Raw genomic sequence first — 18,213 nt, 5'->3', positions numbered from 1 at the left:
AAAGTCTTTCAAAAAAGATATAAAAAGAAAGGACAGAATCTAGCACAAGAACACAAAAAGATTAAACTTCAACAAATGTTAAAAACAGTTAAACAAGCAAAATTTAGTAGAAAATTTAAAAACTTTTTTTTGAAATAGAGACGAAAAAGAAAAGGTTTTCTTGATTGAAATTAAGAAAAAAAATCAAGAAAACATGAGGAATACAAATGACACAAAAAATATTTTGAAGCTAAGGCAAAGCATAGAAAAATTAATAAGAATATAAAAGAGATTAAAAAAAATAAGGAAAAAAAATTCAAACTCAAAAAAACTACAAAAAACCAAAAAATTATCGAAAAAAAATTGATAAAAAAAAACTATAACAAAATAAAATTGACACAAAAAAAAATTTTTTTTTTTTGAAGTAAAAACACGAAAAAAATTTTAAAAGAGCAAGAAAAAAAAAGTAAAAACATGAATTTGAAACATAAAAAAAAATTATAAAAATAGAACAACAAGGAAAAAGTTTAATAAAAATAAGTTAAATATGACAAATAAATAAAAATTTACATCAAAAACAAATTGAAACAAAAGTAAAAGCAATTTCAGAGCTAGAAGCGACCATGAGCCAAAAAAGTAGGGCATAAAAGTTACTTTCAAATAAAATAAGGGCGAAATTAATGACTATTACAAGTAAAAAATTACATCAATAGGGACTGCAAAAATTACACCCAGATATTAAATGATCAGGTTTTCAATTCTGTAAACTTAAAAAGATTGTTTTTACATAAGGATTCATAAGCTCCTGGCAAAAAAAAAACAAAATATAGTTCATCACATGACACATGTCATCAGACTGAGTCAATTTGAGACATATTTTGATTTTTCAGGTCCTGAGTCCGAAAAAATTCGTTTTGGTTGAAAAACCAACCAGTTTTTTTCTTTTTTTTTTTTTGGAAATTTTACGTTTTTACGAGAAAATAAATCTTCATGTTTAAGTTTGTATCAAAAAAAATATTTTTTTCAAAAAAAAACGAGCATCTTTCTTTCCATTTTGGAAACGAGATAGTTTTTGTGCTAATTTTTTTTAATGATATTTTCTGCTGAGAAACTTTGTTGAAGATCTTTACTCCGAATCCTTATTTTATAGTCACAGGATAGTGAATGCATTTTGAGTCAAAATAAAAAAAAAGAACTGAGAACCTGAGAAATCCCAAAAGGCTGTTTAAACGAAATAAATACTGAAAAATATGAAAATACAAATAAATTTTCGGATCATTTAAGATTAGAGTTGATTTCTTAAATTTAATTGAAAATAATAAACTTCACAAGTTCAAAATGTTGAAGTATAAAAAATCCAGACATGTATTTAAAAATACAAACCCCGTTCGATTTTAGCAACATTCAATTGTGGCAACATCCGATTTTGGCACATGTGCCAAAATCGAACGGTTTTTTAGAAGGACATTACTACATAGTTTTCGCTATAACAGAACCAATATAATTTAGACAAACACCATAAATACGTAAATACGTTCTTCAATGTTGATCAAATATAACAACAATGACAAAAAATAAAAAAAAATATAAAGCACTCAAAAACGACGAAAAACATAAAATTTTTTGAAAAACTCAAAAACAAATACAAACAAAAGAATATAAATGACGAAAAGAGGGATGAACCATCCTTCGGGATGAAAATCCCGAGAAAAAGAAAAAAAAATGATGAAAAATATGTTAAAAGAAGTTGCAAAATGACAAAAACAACAGATATGATAAAAATAACAAACATTCTAAACGTAACAAAAAAAGTTCGAAATGTGTCTAAAACATAATAAAAAAAACAAAAAACGACTAAAAATTATAAAAAAATACTGAAAAATTGAGTTAATAATAATAACAATAATTTTTTAATATTAAAAGTAAAAAAAAAATTAATGAAAAAAACCTTTCGATTTTGGCAACACAAAATTATCGAGCGTGCTGCCAAAAACGAAAGGGGCCTGTATTATTTACAAGAGTGGGATTTGCGAAGTAAAAATACATGAAAAACAATTGACTATTGGAAAAAGTTTCGATTTTTTATGTCCTAGAAACATTGAATGTATATATATTCCCGAATATTAAAATCCATATTTTAATTTATAAGCGCGTAAGATTTTATGACAGATTTAAAGAAAAGTTTCCTACTTTACCATAAAGCTATTTAAAAAGCTTAACTACAATTTGAGATAAATAGAACAAATAAGTAAACTGAAGTAGAGCTTTATAAAATAAGAACATATATAAACGTTGAAAAAACACGTCTTTAGGCATAAATAATTGAGTCCAAAAAAATAAAATAAAATGTTTAGTAATAAAATGGAGAATCTGTAATAAAACTAAAAAAAAATTGTGACTTTAGTAATTCAATTTCAAAACAAGTAACTTGCGAGTGACCAGCCCTGCAATTTCGATAGGAAAAAAATTCAATTAAAAAATAGCTATTAAGAGAAACAACAATAAAAAAATATATGAAAAAATGTTAAAAAAATTACATTAAATGAACAAAAAACTTCTAAGAAGCCCACATTTTACTCCTCCATTCCGAATGTAACCTACTACTGTCAAAAATGAAGCTTTTGCTTACATTTTTCTTCGATATCAGGGGCGTGGTGCACCATGAGTTATTGTCCCAGAGTAGAGAGAATAAGGAAGGAATACCTCATAACTACTCAAGAGCTATCAAAGTTCAGTTTTGGGCAGAATTTGTGATACTCGAAGGAATACAAAAATAGTAGTATCTTTGAAATAAAAAAAATGAGAAAATTCATAAAAGCACAAGAAAAAAAGAACTAGAGAAAACTAGAAAAAAAAATAAAAATTAAACAATAAGAAATAAATTTGAAAAAAAAACAATTAAATAAAAAATTAAAACAAAAACAAATTAGACTAAACCAAAAGCAATTCCGACAGAAAAAAAATCAAGGAAAAATATCAATTGATAGAAAACAACAATAAAAAATGAATAGAAAAAGAAAAACATTGTAAAAAAATACAATAATAAACAAACAAAAAACTTCTAAGAACCCCAAATTCATTCCACCATTTTGAATGTAACCTACTTCACAAAATAAAATCTGTCAAAATTGAAGCTTTTGCTAACATTTTTCTTCCTTTGCAGGGGCTTGGTGCATCATGAGTTCTTGTCCCACAGTAGAGCGAGGATGTAAGGGATACCTCATAACTACTCAAGAGTTATCAAAGTTCAGTTATGGGCAGAATATGTGATACTCGAAGTAATACAAAAAAAGTTTCCTCTTTGAATTGAAAAAAAATGAGAAAATTCATAAAAGCACAAAAAAAAATAAAAACATCAAAATATGTTTGTTGATAGTGCCAACTTCGGATTAATGAAATGCTTTTTTCCGGAATTTTTAATCGTGTATTTCAGGAACGATTAAAATTCTCCTGCAATAGTAGTTTAGGGTTAGCAAATAAATCGCGAATTATAAGAAAGAACTTACGTTTAGTGTACATTTAAATCCTTTTTCCCTGTACTATTCTCGTCGGTTTGAAATATAATCGGTTCCTATATGGATATAAACTTTGATAACATTATGTTCATTTTATTTTCCACATGGTTGCTCACCGTTTGTTGCTGCACCGAGTGCAATCAAATGCAACTCCTAACCTTCACAAGAAAACCTTCGATAATCTGCCCTCTGTTTAGATATTATTATTATTATTAGAGGCGATTCGCAAATATCTATATAATCTACTAACCTTTTTATAACTTTACACTTTTCGAATTAATTATATAATCAATGAGTATTCAACTCGGAACTCTCGCAAAAATCACGCTATCATTTAAGACGCCAGCTTTAAAAAAATCACCCTCGTTTTCCGCCTATCACTTGACAAGTCTAATGACGTTTTCCATCGTACAATTGTGTTGGTGGTTACGATCGGACGTTTCTGATCGAGGGATTCGACACGGCGCCGATAACAGTCCCCCCGGTAGTGCGGCCACATTCCTCCTGGGACGCAATAGGTTGAACGCCAACGTCGAGAACCGCGATCTTAACTGCAGGGCGCTCATAAATACCATGCGCCGTCTGGACGACCGCCCATCTCACTTGTCCATCTTTGGCATGGCTTGTCCCGATGACTCTGCCCTTAGGCCACGTATTCCGGGGTGAGTTGGGATCAGCAATCACGACGACATCTCCTACGGAAATCGGACGAGCTAGATTGAACCACTTGGACCGCCGTGTAAGACACGGAAGATAGTCGTTGAGCCAATGTCTCCAGAAAATATTCGCGATCAACTGAGAGGTGTGCCAGGATTTCTTCAACGCTTTAGAACTATCGTCAAAGAGAGCCAACGGTTTCAGGCCATCCGACGATCCCAGGATGAAATGATTCGGCGTTAGAACAGGTGAATCCTCGTCGTCCAATGCAACAAAGGTGAGAGGCCTGGAGTTGACTGTCCCTTCAATTTCGGTCAATGCGCACCGGAGTACTTCATCAGATGGCAGTCTAGTCAACGTCATGTTTTGCAGGTTCTTTTTTACACTTTGTATGAGCCTCTCCCACGAACCGCCCATGTGCGGAGAAGCTGGCGGATTGAACTCCCATCTGGTATCTGGAGATACGATTGCTGCTATCAATTTGTTTTGATTCATCTTATCCAGTTCTATGGACAATTCTTTCGAAGCTTCTATAAAATTCGTTCCACGATCACTGTAAATGGCTGCAGGAACACCTCGTCGAACCATGAACACTCTTAGGGCCATTATACAGGAATCTGTTGTAAGGGAATGCGCCAGCTCGATGTAGATTGCTCGGGTTGTTAGACAGGTGACTAAGACGCCCCATCTTTTCTCTGACCGACGACCTACAGAAACTGGTATCGGACCGAAATAGTCCACACCCACGTACGTGAAAGGTCGACAAAATGCAGCCAACCTCGAAGCAGGAAGATCGGCCATTGCTGGTGGTTGTGGTTTAGCGTTTGCGATTTTACATTGTTGGCAATCTCCTCTCATTCTACGGAAGAAAGCTCTCAATTTTGGGATATAATAACGTAAACGTAGACGGTTGATTGCGGTTTCATGATTGCGATGTAGCAGATTTCGATGGTAATGTTGTGCGATTAGTTTGGTAAGATGGTGCGTGGGTGGCAAAACTATTGGGTTTTTAGATTCTAGGTCAGTAAATTGGCAATTTTTAGCGCGATTATGAATGCGCATAACTTGATGTTCGTCTAGAAACGGTGATACGCGAAAAAGTGAACTGCGTTTAGGTAAGGAAGTATTCGATGGTTTCTGTAGAAGGGAATATTCTTCGGGATAGGCATAGCTTTGAACTTGACGATACAAAAGGTTTTGTGCTGCAATAAGCTCATCTTGACTTAGTGGTAATAAAATGCATGGTCTCTGCGACTCTCTTTTGATCTTCAAGAAAACGATGAACTTTTTAACGGCCCTCAAGAACATTGCAGTCAATCGGTACAGTTTGACCCATTTGGAGAAGTTTTCAACTTCAACGATCGGCTGGCAGGTAGCGTAGTGCAGCATCAATCTCGGTCGTAGTTCTTCTTCGGTAGCCCCTAGAGTCGATGGAATTTTAGGCCACTTTTGCTTTTGCTGGTAGATAAATGGTGGACCTTTGAACCATCGGCTGTTCTCGGAGATATCAGGAACACCTCTCCATTTCGTACCGTCGTCAGAAACATTGTCCTTGGTTGGTACCCAATTCCATTCACTGATGTCAGTCAGCTCTAATATTTCACTCACGCGCGTGCCGACAAACTGGCTGTAGCGACGATGATCGGATTTAAGCCAGCATAATAGATTTCTAGAGTCGGTCCAGTAAAAACGATGGGAGATGTGGATCGATAAAGACTTGATGACACTCGAAGCGAATCTTTCCCCCTTAACTCCCGCTTGCAGCTCAGACCTAGGAATGGTCAAAAATTTCAGTGGTGAAACACGCGTTTTAGTTCCAACTAGCGAGCACTCTATGTGTACACCCTCTTCGAATCTCAAGAATACAGCTGCAGCGAATCCACTCTCGCTGGCATCTACAAACGTATGGAGCTGCACTTCTGTTGCACTCGAGGCGGAGGTCAATGCCCGAAAACAGCGAGGAATGCGAATATCTTCTAAGTTGGGTAACACTTTTAACCATTGCAACCATTTCCTGAAAAGATCGTTATCTATAGCTTCGTCCCAAGCTGTGCCAGCTCGCCAAATCTCTTGGAGGATCACTTTCAAATACATGAGGACATGCCCGATTAATCCGAGAGGGTCGAATATCATCATCAGAGTTCTTAACACTTCTCTCTTCGTTGGTATACGTTTCCCCAACAGAAGTTCAGGATCGTGGCGTGAGGAGAGCTTAAATCTGAACATATCGGATGCGGTGTCCCAATACATCCCCAATATTTTCTCGGTGGCTAGTTCTGAACAAATATTCAAGTTTTTCTCGGAGTTCATTTGACCAGACAAGGCGTTCAGAAATCTTTGGGAGTTGGAAATCCAGTTTCTAATTTCGAACCCTCCTGATCGGTGAATTTCATGAACTTCTTTCGCTACCCGTATTGCATCTTCTTCATTCTCTACGCTGACTAAAGCATCATCTACGTAGTGCTTGTTTATAATTACATCGACTGCTTCTGGAAACCGATCACTAAATTTTCGGGCATGGGTGTTTTTTATAAATTGGGCACAACTCGGCGAACAGCTAGCCCCAAAGGTCATCACCTGCATTACGAAGACACTAGGCTCAGGTGCTGAAGGATCATCCTTCCAAAAAAATCTCTGACATTGCTGGTCAGTTTCGTTGATCATCACTTGGTGATACATCTCACGGATGTCACCTGAGAATGCCACCCGGAATTCGCGAAATTTCAGTAGGACTGATAGAAGCGAGCATAACTGGTCGGGACCTTTTAATAATACGGAATTCAACGATACATTATGGGCCTTCGCCGCAGCATCCCAAACAATTCTGACTTTGCTTGGTTTGTTCGGGTTTACCACCGGGAAGATCGGAAGATACCAAACCCGTGGGAAGCAGGATTCAAGTTCAGATTTAGTTAACTTGCGAATATAGTTCTTTTCTAAGTAATCCTCTATTTTCTCCTTCAGTATCCGAGCGAGCGATTGGTCTTTTGACAAACGTTTCTCTAAACATTCCCATCTACGAAGTGCCATCACCTTACTGTCTGGTAGCCTAACATTTTCGTACTTCCACAAGAGACAAACTTCATACTTTTCAGGTAGTCGAAGGGTTTTCGTTTGGAGTAGATGAAGTGCCCTCTGATCGTCTGTTGAAAGCATAGCTTCTCGTTGCACCACTCCCATGCTGTCCAAGGAAAAATAATTCTTCATCGCCTTATGAAGTTCAGCATCATCTATGCATTCGCATTGCGGAAGGTAGTGAACGTTAGCATAAACACTAGCTGGTCTGCGCTCCACACAACTTCCGAAAACTAGCCACCCTAACCTGGATTTTGCAGCGATCGGTTGATTGACACTGCCTTCGCGTAGCTTGAGTGTATTTCCCAAATGAGCATGATCTAACCCAATGAGAATACGCGGAACGGCGTCGTGATACGATTGAATTGGCAGCCCTTTCAGGTAGGGATACCTTACTGTTAGCTCCTCGACAACTAAAGACTGATGTGGCAAATTCAACTCTTGAACTGTACGAACTCCATTCAAAGCATGTAAAGCACCTCCTGCACCAGAAATACAAAGGTTTACAACTCTGGAATTTTCCTCATAGCGTCGGGTATCTCCTGTCCATTTCAGGCAAAGTGCCTTTCGCGCACCTTCCAGCTGCAACTGCTCAGCCAAGTCTTCATCTATTAGCGATAACTCTGAACCGTCATCTAGAAGTGCATACGTGTGGACGACCGTACCTGTTCCATGAAGCGTGACAGGTACAACCCTGAACAAAACCTCGTTCGATTGATTCCGGTGTATGTTGCAGTTTGTTTCGTCGTAGTTCTGTGGAGCCGGCGCCGGTGCTGCTGGTGGTGTTAACGACTTATGCATCAATGGATGGTGCTTTAAGTCGCACCCATTTACGCCGCATACTGACTGTGACCTACAATATCCGGTGTGACGTCGAAGACATTTTTTGCACAAGTGCAGTTCTCGGATAACTGCCCACTTAGAATCATAATCTAGTCCGCTGAATCTCTGGCACTTGGCAATGGAAGCGCACGAACCCTTACATACGCTGCATTCTTTGGTCTTGAGCGGCTTAACCATTTGAGAACTATGCTGTTGGGAATTGAACGAAGAACTTGAAGGTAATGCACTGTGGTACTCTAAGCTAGCATGAACATTCACATGCTTATCATTCTTCCTAGTTTTTCGAATTGGTGGGGAAGATTTCAGAACCCAACTAGCATCTTCAGCCATAGAATAGAGCCAAGAGCTTAAATCAGACAGTGTTTGAGACTTCGATTCACGGGCATATTTAGCCCATTGCATCGCTAGAATTGTGGGTAATTTATTAATAAGTTCGTTGCGTAAGGATACATTATGCATAAAACCATCTACCTCACATGCCTCTATTGTAGCGCGCAAATTCTCTACCGATAGAGCAAAATCAACTAATGTTTCCAGCCGATCCATATCGGGGGGAGGAAGACTTCTAATTTTGAAAGTTATCGCTTGTACAATCGACTCCGGCTGACCGAAAACCATTTTTAGTGTAGCCAATACTCCGCCAACATTCGAGGGATGTAACAGGCGAGAGCGCACTGCTTGAAGCGCTCTTCCTTTTAAGCATTTTCTCAAACGGAGCATATTCTCCTCATTTGAGAATCCGCACATTGCGGTCGATGAAATAAAGGTGCCGTAAAATAACGGCCAGTCTTCTGGGTCACCACTGAACTCCTGTAAGTCCCTGGACACCGCCTGCCGGGCCGCTAGTTGGCTTCGGTTCAACACGAAAGATTCCAAATCGTTGTGCTGCTCAGGAAGTACGCACCCACCAGCCAATCTTCGGTTATTTGGCGTAGATTTCTGCTCGGGAAGGAAATGCCGACCGCTGGTATCGTTTCCAACAGGCTGCCGACATTGATTGTTGCTCACCATCTGCCCATTCACAAACGGCGTCAAAGATAGTGAATTCAAAACACTTGGGATACCAGTTCCCATTCGCGAGTTTTGTTTTCTTGGATTTCCGCTTTGCATAACGAAAGATTTTTCTGAAGAAGGATTTCCTGGTTCAACGCATTGTTCGACGCCATCGATCCAGTCCCTGATGCGCTGCCTACTATTCCCCGATTCGGATATTTCGCTTCCTACTATGCTACCATTATCATCACCGTTTATGCCGAGCAGTTCATATTTCTTCAGAAGAAATTCGCTAGCCAACTTCTCTTGTAGTTCTAACCTTTTCATCGCGAATTCCTCCTTCAACTTGGCTTCTTCTTTTAACCTTTTCAATAGAACCCTCTGGTCGTGGTTCTTACCAATACTGACTGGAACATCTATAATGCTACCCACGCTAGAATAACCTTTTTGTTGAATCTTTTCCTTTGCTAGACATTTCTCGCAAATCCATGGCCGGTTACTAACCCCCTGGGTTTCACCCACGCAGATAAAGTGGTGCCATAGATTGCACGAATCGCACATAACCATATCGTTATTGTCGGGCCACTTGCAGAGAGCACAGCTGAAAGTGGGTGCTTTCTTGCCCTTGGGCTTGGCACCCGTTTTCTTCTTCTGATCCTTGGCCGAACGATCATCAATCAGCCCGACAATTGTGTTTTCCGATGACTGCTTCCCATCATCATGTGAGGTTAGGATTTCCACTGCAGGTACAAACGCATCATCATTGCCATCAACATCTTTCTGCACCGAACGTGATGACTTCTTGGAACCGGGTCCAGACATTTCCACCGATTAAACGAGAATTTTAAAATGTTGATAGTGCCAACTTCGGATTAATGAAATGCTTTTTTCCGGAATTTTTAATCGTGTATTTCAGGAACGATTAAAATTCTCCTGCAATAGTAGTTTAGGGTTAGCAAATAAATCGCGAATTATAAGAAAGAACTTACGTTTAGTGTACATTTAAATCCTTTTTCCCTGTACTATTCTCTTCGGTTTGAAATATAATCGGTTCCTATATGGATATAAACTTTGATAACATTATGTTCATTTTATTTTCCACATGGTTGCTCACCGTTTGTTGCTGCACCGAGTGCAATCAAATGCAACTCCTAACCTTCACAAGAAAACCTTCGATAATCTGCCCTCTGTTTAGATATTATTATTATTAGAGGCGATTCGCAAATATCTATATAATCTACTAACCTTTTTATAACTTTACACTTTTCGAATTAATTATATAATCAATGAGTATTCAACTCGGAACTCTCGCAAAAATCACGCTATCATTTAAGACGCCAGCTTTAAAAAAATCACCCTCGTTTTCCGCCTATCACTTGACAAGTCTAATGACGTTTTCCATCGTACAATTGTGTTGGTGGTTACGATCGGACGTTTCTGATCGAGGGATTCGACACGGCGCCGATAACAATGTTTCAAAAATAGAAAAAAAAAAGAAAAAAACTTGAAAAAAATTAAACAATGAGAAATAAATTTAAAAAAAAAAAATTAAATAAATAAATAATTAAACCAAAAACAAATTAGACTAAACGAAAAGCAATTTTGACAGAAAAAAAAATCAAGGAAAACTGATCGATAACAACAATAAAAAATGAATAGAAAAATGAAAAAAAAGTAAAAAAAAATACGATAAATAAACAAAAAACTTCTAAAAGGTCAAATTTAATTCTCCATTCCGAATGTAACCAACTTAACGAACTAAGGCCTGTTAAAAATAAAGGTTTTGCTTACATTTTTCTTCAATTGCAGGGGCGAGGTGCACCATGAGTTATTGTCCCAGAGTAGAATGATGAAGGAAGGAGTACCTCATAACTACTCAAGAGCTTTCAAAGTTCAGTTTTGGGGAGAATTTGTGATACTCGGAGGAATACAAGAATAGTTCCCTCTTTGAAATAAAAAAATGAGAAAATTCATAAAAGCACAACAAAAAAATAAAAACATAAAAAAATATTTAAAAATGGAAAATAAATAGAAAAAACTAGAAGAAATAAATAAAAATTAAGCAATCAGAAATAAATTTTAAAAATAAAAAAAAATCAACTAAACATAAATAAATAAATAAAAAACAATTAAAGTAGACGAAAAGCAATTTCGAAAGAAAAAATGAAGGAAAAAACAACAATTTAGAGAAAACAACAATAAAAAATAAATAGAAAAAAAAGGAAAAAAGTCGTAAAAAATATGTTTAGTAAACAAAAAACTTCTAAGAAGCCCAAATTTCATTCCTCCCTTTCGAATGTATCGTATTTCACGAACTAAAATCTTTCAAAAATGAAGCTTTTGCTTACATTTTTCTTCTATTGCAGGGGCGTGGTGCATCATGAGTTCTTGTCCCAGAGTAGAGCGAAGAAGGAAGGAATACCTCATAACTACTCATCGAACTATCGAAGTTCATTTTTGGGCAGAATTTGTGAAACTCGAAGGAATACAAAAATAGTTTCCTCTTTGAGTTCAAAAGATTGAGAAAATTTATAAAAGCACAAACAAAAAATAAATACAGACCCCGTTCGATTTTGGCAACATGCCCGAATATTTTGTGTTGCCAAAATCGAATGTTGCCAAAATCGAACGGTTTTTTTTCTTAATTTTTTTTCTCTTATTTTTGCAAAATAACTTTTGTTATTATCATTGACGTTACTTTTAGTCAATTTCCGACTATTTTTAGCCATTTTTATTGTCTTTTCTCATGTTTTCAATGCATTTTGCACTATTCTTGTTTTGTTTATAATCTTTGTTTTTTTTGCCATATTTGCTGTTTTTGTCATTCTTTATCATTTTTAAGTTGTTTTTGTGATTTTTAATATTTTGTTTGTATTTGTTTTTTAATTTTTTCAATTTTTCATCTTTTTGTCATTTTTGAGTACTTTAAAAAATGTTTAAAAAACTTTTGTTTTTTTGGTTGTATTTTATCAACTTTTCAGAAAGTAAAAACGTATTTGTGGTGTTTGTTTGAATTATATTGGTCTTTTTATAAAGAAATCTAAAAGGTAATGTCGCTTTTAAAAACCGTTCGATTTCGGCACATGTGCCAAAATCGGATGTTGCCAAAATCGAATGTTGCCAAAAACGAACGGAGCCTGTATATAAAAATATATTTCAAAATAGAAAATAAATAGAAAAAACTAGAAAAAAATAAATAAAAATTAAACAATAAGAAATAAGGCCGGAACAAATTTCAAATCCTTCTTTTGTCACTCGGAGTTGGAACATCGCGAGGGGGGGGGACAATAAAAAATAAAGCGAAAAACAAATAAATTGGAATAAATTGCACGAAAGCTTGTATGCAACACAGTTGCATAGAATATCATTGCACAAAACCTAAAAAACATGTAATATTTTATCGAAAAATTCAATAAAATCAAAAATACAAAAGGTGGAATAACTTCCATTTTCCAAAATTTGTTTTTTTCGTCTTGTAATCTTTTGGATTCTTGATTTTTTTTCGAAATTTTCATTAAATTCTTCAAACTTTATTTATTTCCCCCTTCGGGTTTTTGAAAATCTCGAAGGGGGGGGTGACAAAAGAAGAAATTGATATTTGTTCCAGCCTAAATTGAAAAAAAAATCAACTTAATAAAAAAAAAAATAATCAAAAACAAATGAAAGTAAACGATAAGCAATTTCGAAAGGAAAAATGAAAGAAAAAAGCAATTTAGAGAAAACAAAAAGAAATAAATAGAAAAAAAAGAAAAAAGTCGTAAAAAAATATATTTAATAAACATAAATTTTCTAAGAAGCCCAAATTTTATTCCTCCCTTTCGAATTTAACCTACTTCACGAACTAAAATCTGTCAAAAATGAAGCTTTTGCTTACATTTTTCTTCTATTGCAGGGGCATGGTGCATCATAAGTTCTTGTCCCAGAGTAGGATGATGAAGGAAAGAGTACCTCATAACTACTCTAGAGCTATCAAAGTTCACTTTTGGCAGAGTTTGTGATAGTCGAAGGAATACAAAAAGAGTTTCCTCTTTGAGCCATGTGATGATCTATTGAAGTGAACTTATTGCTTCCGCGTGGCTCTAATATCAAACGAACACACACATATAGGATCTCAGTGAAACTTCATATTTCTTTGAAGAGATCTAATTTACTTGATTCTAAGGCGTTTATCTTTCAAGAATAAAATGGCTAGCATCTTACAAATGCTAAAACCACCGACCCACAGAAAGTGTACTATGTATGCCGTGACCGGGATCCGATCTCATGACCTCTGGCTCAGAAGACTTGAACGCTATCCTCTAGGCCACGGTCGGCGGCCTTAAATTTTGTGCCTTTTATGAACCTTGAGTGGAGCAGATGCTGCAGATTTTCTTTTTTTGAGTAACCAGCTTTTGTAGTTCATCTCTTTGAACTGTTTTTTTTAGCTCTCATTCGAAGCAAAATGGAACAAATGTCCAAGCAAATGTAAACTTGAGAATAATCGAAGAAGTTGTAATCCTTTTTTGAAAAAAAAAATATGTAAAAACTTTAAGCATGAAAAACCAATGAAAATAAAGGAAGGTTTTAGATTTAATGTAATTCGAAATGTTTCAATTCTAACCGTTTCAAATCAGAAGTTTTCTTATTTCGTTATAAGGAATTCTGTTAAATATGCAGCAAACTTGGTAGGAAAAATTTATTTTTTTTTCTACCACAAGCGGCCGAGGAAAAGTCAAATTTAACAAACTTTTAGATGGCCACCGCACCGCCATCGTATATAGACCTGGTCCCCGGAGGGATCAAGTTTTTTTCCCGGCACCCATTTCGCCACGGCAAAAAAACACGAAATTGTCAGCACACCGGCCGAAACGCTGTGTACACAAATGAAAGTTCCTGCGCCAGGCTAAAATGTTTCGAACGAAAATATAAAAACAAACGGAAGACAACAACATGGTCTGTGAACGGACGGACGGACATTCACGTGTGTTGTACACAAACCTTCAAGCACACGTGGTGCAGGAAACAAAAAAAAAAGAAGCACTCAGGATCAACCTGGTGGCCCGAAAAAGGAGAAGTAGGAGAGAGAGCTGGGCCAGAGTTGTTGTTCTCCAGGTTCAGGATACGGGAGACTCCTGGGGGACATTCTTTTAATTAACCTGACGTTTTGGTTTGCATCGTGTGGTTCCGCTCCGATGGCCAGGCCTGGTCCGGTTGCCTTCCGGAGGACTAATTGTGTTTGCCGGTGAACCGCCGGAGTGCTCTTTTTTTCGGGGTCCTGTCTTTGGATGTTGGATATTGTTGTTTCCTTTTACCTTTTTTTTCTCCGACTCGGTCCAGTCAGTTTGTCTGCGGAAATTGAACTCCGATGCAGGAAATTGCGGTGTGTCTGTTCCGGAATGGGATATTCTTCTGTGTTTTCTGCAGAGGGGAAATGACAACCAAGCTATTACAGATCATCTTCAGTTTAAGCGAAACGTGCTTTGCAGAAGTTTTATTCAAGTAATCAAAAGTCACAATAGGACTTGAACAGGAACATTCTTAGTCACTTTTGGCTCAGTGAATGAGACCGGACCCATTTTGGACCTTTAAACGAACTTTGAAAGTCCAAAAAAGGCGCTCAAAATACATTCACACGATTCAGGTGCCATCGTCACAGTCTTTACGCTTTCTAGTGATCCGTAAGTGGACACAGTCATTGCGCTTCGAAGTGAACAGTAGGTGGACTTTTTAGTTTCAAGTGGCAGCACTAAGGAACTTCTATGCGACTTGGATGGTATGGCGAATGGTTTATTGATATTCACAGGTTTTCATGAAGGTAGAAAAGCTGCTTTTTAAAAATTTTATGAGACCTTGACATCCCTGAGAGCTTTTCCAGCTGAGTAACATGCTATAAGCGTCTTTGAAAGGAATTCCTAAGCATCTACCAGTGTTGTTCATAGATCTTTCAGTCACTCGACTAGTCCGGAAACAGACTTAAATTCAAACCTGCAATTAGATTATTTTAAGTACCGAAGTTCCTTACCTTGTAGATTAATATTCCACAGCTCAAACCCCTATTAATTTCGAAAGCTAGACTTATTGACCGCTTTATTCGCATAAAAAAATCTCAGCATCGTTACTCATTTTCCCCCTAATGAAGAGAAACCTCACTCTTAGAGCGAGAGAGACGAATTTTATCCTAAATCACCAAGCCAACCGGTGCTGGCAGAACGAAACCCACTTGAGATATTCTTACAACGAAAAAAAAAGTGAAACCCTCCCCCATTTCGACCCGACCTAATTTACTCAGCAATTTGTCATCACTTGTTTGCCTTCCGGTCAACTTCGTTGGATCATTTTTTAATGCATATCGTCATGCTAAAATATGTATAGTAGCCCCTCGGATCAAACTGCCTTTGGGTGAAGCAGCAAGTAGGTAAGCAACTCCATTTTCTCGGGATGTTCCGCGAAAACTTTCTTCGGGAAAGTCGAAACAGCATCTGCTGTTTTACACACACCCACTCACTCACTTTTCCGGGGACCTTCTGTTTCGAGCGAGGGGGGTAAATCACCCACCAGTTCTGCCCTCCGGGAAGGAAGAAAAACTGATGGTACCCGGTCAACGAGCTGGAAAACATTGGAGACGCCCTTTTCGAGTGTACAACAATTTGGCCCTAGGGATAGCAAACACGAAAAATCTGTGAACGTTTATTCGAAGCGTGAATTTACAGCTTTAGGGAGGAAAATGGGCCCAGTTTTCGAAACATCTCTAATGGGGTAAATTTGTCACTTTATCACCAAGTCGGCCAAGTCACGGCGAAGGCAGTTCGCATTTTGATTCTTTAAATATATGCAGGAAAATTTCCGCGCTCCATTCATCGAGCGGTGTTTTCTGATTTTGACCTACTTAGGGATTTGGCTTGTTTGAATTAATTTTCTGGAGCATTATTGATGACCATTTCGAGATGAGATCCAGATTGTTATCGATTTGACAAATATATCACTCTTGATCTGAGTCACAACAATTGAGTTAAAAAAATATATCACAGCAAGAGTCAGTCAGTTTTCGATAAAATTTCTAATTATAGAGATTCTTAAAATTATTATTAGAAATGAAAATGTGGTCGTAATGTTCTTGTTTTAAAGATAGAAAGTTTGACAATTCAGAGTGTTCTTCATCCACATTTTGATCTCGATCTTGATTCTTGACCCTTATCCTGATTCTAAACCTGATTAAGATCAGATTTAGATTCAGATCCAGATTCAGATTCATGTCCAGATCCGGATGCTGATCTTAAATGTGATCCTTTTTAATTAGGACGGTCTCTCGAAAATAAGGTCATATCTTTGAAAAACAGGACACCTGGCACCTCTGGTCAAAGCTCCGAAAAAAATCACGGTGTAACATTTCCAAGTATATCAGCTTTAGGAACAAACTAGGAAACTTAATTACATCGATGGTTGAAATCTTTGAATTTGCTGTCAAAATCTGGTAAATTCAGCTTATCTGATTTGAACAAAGATTGAGTTTTTAAAATAAAGCCTTCAATTTCTTTAAAATAAAATCGTATTCTATACTCAAATTAAATAAGCAAAATTTTTCAAACCTTCAAAATCAAAAATGATTGAAATATGTCGGTTCAAAGCTGATTGTCGCAATTTTGATCCCAATTCAAGATTTCTGTTTGAAATTTGGCTTTTGATAAAACTGCAATATTTTTTAGCTAAATAATAGATTAGAAAACTAAAATTTCCTGCATTTTTTACGAGAAGATGACAGGTTTCTATATTAAGATTGCCAGATTGCCCGGTTTTATCCGGGATTCCCCGGGTATTTCATACAAAATTTGGGAAATGTCCGGTCCGGCGCGCTTGCACGGATTTAATTGAAAGCAGCCTGAATTTCGCCCGGATTTATTCACTTTATTTACTAAATCAAACCAAAAAAAAACCGATTGGGGACCACATTTTTTTTTATTTATGCGTCCAAATTGAAAATTCTGAGCAGTTTTTAGAAAAATAATCTTGAAAGATTTTTTGGAAGCCTAAAATATGATATCAAATAAACTGATGAGTTTTAATGAAAAAGAAACATATTTCAAGTTTTTTTTTCATGATTTTTGTGGACTCCTACTGGGTTTTGAACCAATTTCCTCGAATATTGCCCGGATTCTTGGTCGATAATTTCGAAACAAATGCCCGGATGTTTTTCAGGTTTTTAGATGAAATTGCCTGGATTTATTCGGCCTGTATAGGTGCTGAAAAATTCCGCAAATATTTTACATAAACATAAATTCCTTAATTTAAATCCTGGATGTTTTTTCCTGAAGAACTCCGAGTTCTCAAATGTTAAAAAAAAACAATTTCTGAATTTTAAAATAAGCCAAACATTGAAATTTGTATAAGAGCCCTCAATCAGCAATCTAGTATTTCAATTTAAATGTTTTGAGTTACAATCTGATTTTTCTTTATTTTTGAACCGACATTTGAATCTGAAGTAAAATATGAATTTCGACTAATGAATCTTATTCTGAGTTTCAAATCTGGAACGCCATTTTGAAGTATTGTTAGGGTTATTCCATTTTTTTTCGCAATCGGCGCTCGCAATTAATTACTTGATTAAATGAATACGGGTTTTGAAAAACCTCGCTAGATTGCTAAATTTTAATTTGTTTATTTTTTTCTTTATTTTTTACTTATTCATTTTTTTTATTAATTTGTTTTTTATTTCTTTATTATGTGTTTTTTGCATTTTATTTATTTTATAATATTCCATTTTTAATTTTTTACTTTTTTTAAAGTTATTTTTAAATATTTTTTAATTTTATCATTTTTTTTATTTTTATTTCTATTTATTTTTTATTTAAAAAATGCTAATTTCTATTTTTTTTTTAAATTTGTATTAATAACATTTAAAATTGATTTGGTTTTTTGTTCTGTTGTTCAAGTTTTTTTTTGGATTTATTTATTAATTAATTTTTAATTTATTTTTCGATTTTTATATTTTTTTTTAAATTTTAATTGATTGTTTTTAAATTTAAATTTTTAATTATTTTTTGTGATTTTTTATTATTTTTTGTAATTTTTAATTCACTTTTTTGTAATTCTTAGTTATTTTTTGTAATTTTTTATTGTATTTTGTAACTTTTATTTAATTTGAAAAAACTTATTTTTTCCAATTTTTCCTTTTTTT

At 35.7% G+C, this 18,213-nt stretch overlaps 2 protein-coding genes across 2 annotated transcripts in view; one reads left to right on the top strand and one right to left on the bottom strand.

Moving 5' to 3' along the window:
- LOC129752553 (uncharacterized) overlaps positions 1 to 3,160 on the top strand; it is a 33,935-nt gene extending 30,775 nt beyond the window's left edge. Inside the window, exon 3 of the mRNA XM_055748327.1 lies at positions 3,143 to 3,160. Coding sequence (XP_055604302.1) covers positions 3,143 to 3,160 — 18 coding nt within the window. The remainder of the gene's footprint in view (positions 1 to 3,142) is intronic.
- Positions 3,161 to 3,920: 760 nt separating this feature from the next.
- On the bottom strand, positions 3,921 to 9,884 carry LOC129752552 (uncharacterized). Its single transcript, XM_055748326.1, has one exon. The coding sequence runs from the start codon at positions 9,882 to 9,884 to the stop codon at positions 3,921 to 3,923; it is 5,964 nt and encodes a 1,987-aa protein (XP_055604301.1).
- Positions 9,885 to 18,213: the final 8,329 nt, after the last annotated feature.

This window comes from Uranotaenia lowii, chromosome 3 (assembly GCF_029784155.1).
Source record: "Uranotaenia lowii strain MFRU-FL chromosome 3, ASM2978415v1, whole genome shotgun sequence".
Taxonomy (NCBI): Eukaryota; Metazoa; Arthropoda; class Insecta; order Diptera; family Culicidae; genus Uranotaenia; species Uranotaenia lowii.
Note: the sequence above shows the minus strand (reverse complement) of the source record. Positions and strands in the feature narration are given on the sequence as shown.